Raw genomic sequence first — 7688 nt, 5'->3', positions numbered from 1 at the left:
TGGATATCAGATTCAAAATGGCCAATACCAGTCCATTTCAGCCCAGTAATGCCTAAGATATCGATGTTTATGCATCCCATTTCATTTTTGACAACTTCCAGTTTTCCCAGATTCTTATTTCGATGTTCAGATTTTCCGTGGATGTTTACAACTATTTCTCATTATTTTTTGAGTTGTGTCCCATCAGCAAATGAAGGTCCCTCAGGCTTTTCTCCCATGGGATTTAGTCCATTCGCATCATCACAGTCAACTCTACTTTGAGGAGGCAGCTCTTACCAGTCACATTTTGAATGCCTTCCAACCTGAGGGGCTAGCTCATTTTATGGCACTATATCTGACAGTGTTTCTCTGCTATTCATAAGGTTTTCAGTGACTAAATATTCAAAAGTAGTTCGTCAGTCTTTCTTCCTAGTCTGTCATTGTCTGGAAGCTCATCTGAAATCTGTTCCCCATGGGTGACCCTGCTGGTATTTAAAATACCAGTGGCATAGCTTTCAGAATTACAGCAACTCACAAGCCTCCACAGTACAACAAACTGACAGACGAGTGGTGATTTACTAGGTAATATTATATGTTAACTGTTTTAACCCTTTCTTGAATAAGAGCAGTATACTTAAGATTCTTGGAGCTATGGTGTGGCACTACAGGATAATACACTGGACCTTAAGGTCAGTTTGAACCACAAGTTTGATGGTTCACACCCACCAGCTGCTGCTGAGAAACCCTATTCAGGGTTGCTATGAGTTAGAACCATCAAGTTGATTCTGACTCATAGAAACTCTGTATAAGGTTTCCCAAAAACAACGGTAGACATTAGCAGATATGTGCCTATGAATTAACATTCCCTCAAACAAATAGACATCAGATGGACACATGCAGACTTTCTTCCAGTATTTTCCTATTTATCCTCAAAATCAGAATGAAATGTCTACCCACAAATTCTTTACTGACTCATATTCTATGTTCTAATTTCTTTACTTTTGTGACAATTTAAGAAAAAAAAAAACACCGCATTACTTTTTTACCTAAAACTAGATATTTCAAATATGTAACTAAAGTAGTTAACCTAGTGGTAATTTAAAAGGTTATAATTTATAGTACCATGTGTGATAGATATACTTATATAATTTCATATTTTAACAGCTATAAAATCTGAGGAATTACTGACTCTATATATAGCAAGCCAGTTGCGAGAGAGAGAGGATGGGAAGTGGGGCATGGGGAACAAACTAAAGCTATTCTAAGTGTTTTCACACTTACTTCATATGGTGCTTAAACAAGGTTGGTGGTGGTGTTTATGTGCCGTGGAGTCGGTTCCGACTCATAGCGACCCTGTTCAGGGTTTCTGAGGCTGTAAATCTTTATGGGACCAGAAAGCCTTATCTTTCTCCTGCGGAACAGCTGGTAGTTTCGAACTGCTGTCCCTGAGGTTCGCAGCCCGATTCATAACCACTATGCTACTGTAGTGCATTTTTGGGCTAGCAAAACCACCATAAATAAGTTAGCCATTATGAGTGTATATTGGAGGCATTATGTAGGTAGAAAAGTCACATTTGCTTTTCTTTCTATTATATAATGTGAAAGCAAACTACATACCTTTTCTCGTACAAATTTTATATTACAACTTAATTATTTTTGTTGTTTTTCTCTAGAGTTTTCTAATTTTCCTTTAAGGATAAAACTTCCCCTTTGCCTCCTTTCCTATGAGACCAGAAGAACCGGATGGTGTTTGACTACCATTACTGAACATCTTAATCAAAAATAGAAAAATCTTTATTAAAAATGGAAATTGGATTTGGTATTTGATAAATTCTCATGGTATCCAGGTTTTTTTGAGCCATGGAAATGGGTGAAACCCTGAAACTGTTGCCCTAAAATAATCTTTATACTTTAAACCTTAAACTGGAAATATCCTTTGAAGTCCTCTTAAAACAAAATAATAGTTTAGTTTAAGTAGCCAAGAATGTCTGCATTGAGCATCATACTATATTTAAATCTTGAGAATAGCAACATACAGAGTCAGTCTGGCGACAGCACCTCAAAAAACTAGACAGGAAACTTCTGACGTATGTTAATAGGAAAGGAACAGCTCATAAAAGGTGGGTGAGAATGGTCGCATAACTTAAGAATGTCATCAGTACCACTGAATTGTACATGTTGTTAGGTTCCGTAGAGTTGTTTCCTATTCATAGCAGCCTGGTATACAACAGAACAAGGTACTAATCTACTGCTATTCATTATATTATCACTGTCCCTTCCTGTTTGATGTATGTTTATTGTCCTTCTTAGTCTGACTTTAGTCTGGAAGCTTCACTGCAATCTATCTACCTTGATTGACTCTGCTGGCTGTTAAAACACTGCTGACATAGCTTACAGCATCATAGTAACATACAAGCCACTGCAGTACAAGAAACTGACAGATGACTGGTGAATATTGTTGTTGTTAAGTACTGTGGAGTCGGCTCCGACTCACAGTGACCCTGCACAGGGTTTCCGAGGCTGTAAATCTTTATGGGAGCAGAATGCCTCATCTTTCTCCCGCAGAACCGCTGGTAGTTTTGAACTGCCAATCTTGAGGTTAGCAGCCCGATTCATAACCACTACGCTATTGTACATGTGGAAATTGTTGAATAGGTGTTAGGTGTATGTTCTGCTGTGTATATTCCCAACAACAACAATAAAAGTAAAATAAAGATTTTTTTCTAATGGTGTTTTCCTGTCTAGTGTATAGTATATAGCCTTTATTTATTATTAAACTTTAAAAATATTCCTAACTTCATTTTCCTGAAGATTTCAGGAGTCAGCTCCGATGATGTTTGCCAACGGGAACAGGCACTTCAGAGAGAAAACTTGAAATTATCATCTGAAAATATTGAACTAAAATTTCAGCTTGAGCAAGCAAATAAAGATGTGCCAAGATTAAAGGTAAATTTAATGTTCTTTACTAGAATTAGGAAATCTAATGTCTGAAAATGGTTTAGCTCCACTTAGTTGTGTTCATGTTATTATATGACGAAAAGAGGTACTATATATGAAGAAAAGAGATATTATAGATTTGCCAAGATTAAAGGTAAATTTAATATTCTTTACTATAATTAGGAAATCTAATGTCTGAAAGTAGTTTAGCCCCACTTAGTCGTGTTCATGTTATTTTGTGAAGAAGAGAGGTATTTTTATATGAAGAAAAGAGGTATTATAACATACCATGATAGTGTTATATTTTATATATATGCTCCTTTAGCATTTATTTGTTGAGGGCCTACTTTTTATTGGAAACTCTTTTAGGTACAGACACTCAGCAGTTACCAAAACTTTTGCCTTTCTTTTTCAATAGCTGTAGCTATGTCAATTATATATTTGCTTTTATCCTTTAGAATCAAGTAAGAGATTTAAAAGAAATGTGTGAATTTCTCAAAAAAGAAAAAACAGAAGTAGAGAGGAAACTTGGTCATGTTAGAGGGGTGAGTATGTGAGAGTATGCTATACATTTATTGTGGTTCAGAAGTGATTAGCTAGAAATGAAAGAAAAAAATTGAGATGGATCGTAGCAGCAGTGAGTGCTATTACTGATGTTCTTTGGAGTCATTATGTTACTCTGCTTCATCTACAATGTAATGAATCTTTTATGTAACTTATTTTATTGTGTATAGTAACTTGTAACTGCTCCTTGACCCAATTCTAACAATTTGTAACTACTTAAAATTTGTTTTTCATGGTATCCATTGCAGCTCCTCTGTACAGTGTGATCTTTAAATGGTTTTTCTATTTTGTTTTCTTTATCTTTCCATCTTATTTTATAGTCACTTGATTTAATGAATAAATACTGCTGATGAGGCCAAGGCCAAAGATTTAACGTTGGTGTGGCTAGGTCTGTTTGAACCACAAGGTCAGCAGTTCAAACTGACCAGCCACTCCTCAGAAACCCTATACAGGGTCTCTGTGAGTAGAACCAACTCAGTGTCACTTAACAACAACAACAAATCTCACTTTGGTGAGATGTAAATATTTAAATATGCAATGAACTTGGTGAAAATATATAAATAAAGTTGTGACTTATATCTTGATATCTTTAGATTACTTAATTTTATTTTGTCCCAGGTGTCTTTTCTGTTTATATTGAATAGATACTGCATAGTTTTATTGTTGTTGATTGCTTTTGACATTGTCTGGCATTTCTGAGGAACAGCTGGTGGGTTTGAACTGCCAACCTTGTGGCTAGCTGTCTAGTGCTTATCCTACAGCGCCATACCAGGACTCCAAGTGACTTTAGACAACAGAAATATATTGTTTCATAGTTCTGGAGGCTGTAGAGGTGGTTGTGTGCTGTGGATTTGGCTCCAGCTCATAGTGACCCTGTCTGTGTCTGGTTTCTGAGACTATCAATCTCCCATGGAGCAGAAAGCCTCATCTTCCTCCCATGGAGCAGCTGATAGATTCGAATTGCAAACCTTTAGGTTCGCAGCCCAAGTCAAATCTACCATGCTACCAGGAGTCCTGGTGTGGCACTGTGCGTTAATGTGCTGGACTGTAAGGTCAGAGGTTCACCAGCCATTCCTCAGAAACCCTTTACAGGTCACTATGAGTCAGAACCAACTCAGCCACACTTAATAACAAACAGCAACAATCAGGGCTCCAGTTCTGGAGGTGAGTTTGAACTCAAGTCACCAACAGGACCATGCTCTCTTTCTGAGCTAGCGAAGATCCTTCCTTGTCTCTTAAAAGTTACAGATAGCCACACATTGACTTGTAGATGCGTCTTTCTGCGTCTGTCTTCTTATTTGTAAGGGCAGTATTCAGAGCGAATTAGGGACCCGCCCTACCCTGTTGCGATCTCATGTATGGTATGATCATGGTATGATAACATCTTCTAAGATCCCAGGTTTATAGGTATTAAGGGTTAGGACTTCAGCATGCCTTTTGAGGGATACAATTCAATTCATAACACTGTTATGCTACAATTAGAATTGATAGCTTATGAACTTGTTATTAAGTATAATTTCTGTTTTGTGATTTTATTCCATACAAAAAAAGCTCTGTAATACTGAAAATAATATTAACTAAACAAAATATTTTAGTTTTTAGGTTTAACCTTTGAATGAGACATCAAGGCTACAATTCTATTCTGAACTATCACTTACATCACTTATTAAATGCTTTAATAATATTAGTTGCTTTGGGGTTTGATGTTGTTTTTGGTTGTTCAAGTTTGTTCCAACTCATAGTGACTCTGTGCACAAAAGAACAAAATACTGTCGGATCCTGTGCCCCCTTCACAACTGTTATATTTGAGTCCACTGTTGCTGCCTCTGTCTCACTGAAGATTTTCCTCTCTTTTACAACCCTTCACCATTGGGTTTAGGAATGCTAAATTCTCTGAGTTTTGATTTTCTTATATGAAAAATGGGGATTATAACTCCATGTTAAAATATTGTTCAGAGTGTGAATTGAAACAATACAAGCTTGCCTTCAAATGTTAGAAATTAATGGCAATGAATATAGTAATGGACCTTTTCTATTGTCGCTAAGTTATGCTATTTGATTAACTAAATAAAACATTTAACATATTCCTTTGTATAGTCTGGTAGAAGTGGGAAGACAATTCCAGAATTAGAAAAAACCATTGGTTTAATGAAAAAAGTAGTTGAAAAAGTCCAAAGAGAAAATGAACAGTTGAAAAGAGCATCAGGAATACTGACCAGTGAGAAAATGACTAATATCGAGCTGGAAAATGAAAAGTTGAAGGTAAGTTTTTGAATGTGAACATATTTAGGGGAATATTTCACTGTTACCGTTTTTATTAATTTTTTAGAAAAACTTTAAATATACTCATATAATATAAAATGACTTTAAGGACTACAGTATACATTTCTTACATACAGAAAAAACTATTATTAGAAACAAGAATAGTTACTTGGTTCTTCTAATTTTATCATAACTGACAGCATAAATGATTACCTATAGTTCTAAACAGTTCTAAATGGCCAAACTTCAATCCTGAGATTTTTTTTAGATTGTTTTTTGGGTGGGGGAGGACTCTAGCATAGGGTCTGTAAGTTTTTGGGTTTTTTTTCTTCAATGCCATCAGCTCACTCTACTATGTACCTAATCTAGATGCTCAGTTTTCAAAGGAACTTTATTTCATTCTAATCACATTAAATATAATTTCTTAAATTAGTCTCCTGTTAGAAATGGTACTGGCAAAACAAAGACCCATTTGTAGAAATGTGAAACAAGAGTCATATTTCACACAATTTGCAAAAATGAACTCAAGATGGATCAATGACTTAAATGTTAACCCTAAAATTATAAATGTCATCAGTGAAAATATTAGAGACAAACTTATGGGTCCTAATGCATGGCATAATACATTATCAAACATAATTGAAAATATACAAACATCAGGAGACATGCTAGATGACTGGAACCTTCTAAAAATTAGATATTTTGGTTCATTGAAATATTTTATCAGACAAGGAATTAATCTCTAAAATTTATGGAAAAATTCAACACTTCAACAAGAAAAAGACATATAATCCAGTTAAAAAATGAGCAGAGGACATGAAAAGGCACTTCACCCAAGAAACATTCGGGTTGCCAAAAAGCATGAAAAAATGCTTGCCATTATTGGCCATTTGTTGTTAAGTGCCATCGAGTCAATCCTGACTCATAGCAACCCTGTGTCGGGTTTCTGTGGAAAAGTTGAACCACCAACCCTGCAATTCAAGCTGACCTTGTAGTCCAGTGCAGTAACCCGCAGTGCCACACCAGGACTCCTTGCCTTAGATGTAAATCAAAACTACAATGAAATATCATCTCAACTCAGAATTGAAATATCATCTCAACTCAGCATTAATAGCAAAGTGCAACAAAACAAAACAAAAACACCAGAAAACACCATATACTGGTGATGGTGTGAAGAGACCAAAATCTATCCTAACCTGCTGGTGGGACTTCAATGGTACAACTTCTTTGGAAAACAGATCCTCAAAATGGTGTTGGAAATAGAAATGCTATGTTGTTTTAGAGTGCTGTAGAGTCTGTTCCCACCTGTAGTAATGCTGTATAAGGGTTCCGCCACCACTCACATGTCAGTTTGTTGTCCTGTGGTGGCTTATATGTTGCCATAGGCATTTTAAATACCAACAGGGTCACCCATAGTGGACAGGTTTCAGCTGAGTTTCCAGACTAAGAAAGACCAGGAAGAATGAGAGACTGACTACTCCTGGATGTTTAGCCGCTAAAAATCTTATGAGTAGAACATTGTCAGATATATAGTGCCAGAAGATGAAAACATTATGAAGAGCACCAGACTATTGACAGGTATAGTCCTGGAAGAGGAGCCTCTCAGGTTGGAAGGCACTCAAAATATGACTGAAGAAGAGCTGCCTCCTCAAAATAGAGTTAACCGTGACTCGAATGGCGTAAAGCTTTCAGGACCTTCATTTGCTGATGGGGCAGAGCTCAAATTGAGAAGAAATACTTGCAAACATCCATTAATAAACAGATCGTAAAATGTACAAAGCCTGAATATAGGAAAATTGGAAGTTGTCAAAACTGAAATGGAACACATAAAAATCAGTACCCTAGGCAACAGTGACCTCAAATAGACTGATATTGACCATTGTTAATCTGACAGTCATATGGTTTATGCTGGGGATGAAAAATTGAAGAAGAATGGCATTCATCAT

The 7688-nt window shown here is 36.2% G+C and overlaps 1 protein-coding gene across 1 annotated transcript in view; it reads left to right on the top strand.

Moving 5' to 3' along the window:
* CEP290 (centrosomal protein 290kDa) overlaps positions 1-7688 on the top strand; it is a 185412-nt gene that overhangs the window by 145322 nt on the left and 32402 nt on the right. The window contains exons 44-46 of the mRNA XM_006870704.1: positions 2791-2925; positions 3375-3461; positions 5578-5742. Of these exons, the coding sequence (XP_006870766.1) occupies positions 2791-2925; positions 3375-3461; positions 5578-5742 (387 nt within the window). The remainder of the gene's footprint in view (positions 1-2790; positions 2926-3374; positions 3462-5577; positions 5743-7688) is intronic.

The sequence above is a fragment of the Chrysochloris asiatica genome, unplaced genomic scaffold (assembly GCF_000296735.1).
Source record: "Chrysochloris asiatica unplaced genomic scaffold, ChrAsi1.0 scaffold00149, whole genome shotgun sequence".
Lineage (NCBI taxonomy): Eukaryota > Metazoa > Chordata > Mammalia > Afrosoricida > Chrysochloridae > Chrysochloris > Chrysochloris asiatica.
The sequence above is the reverse complement of the archived record's forward strand: the minus strand, read 5'-3'. Positions and strand labels throughout refer to the sequence as shown.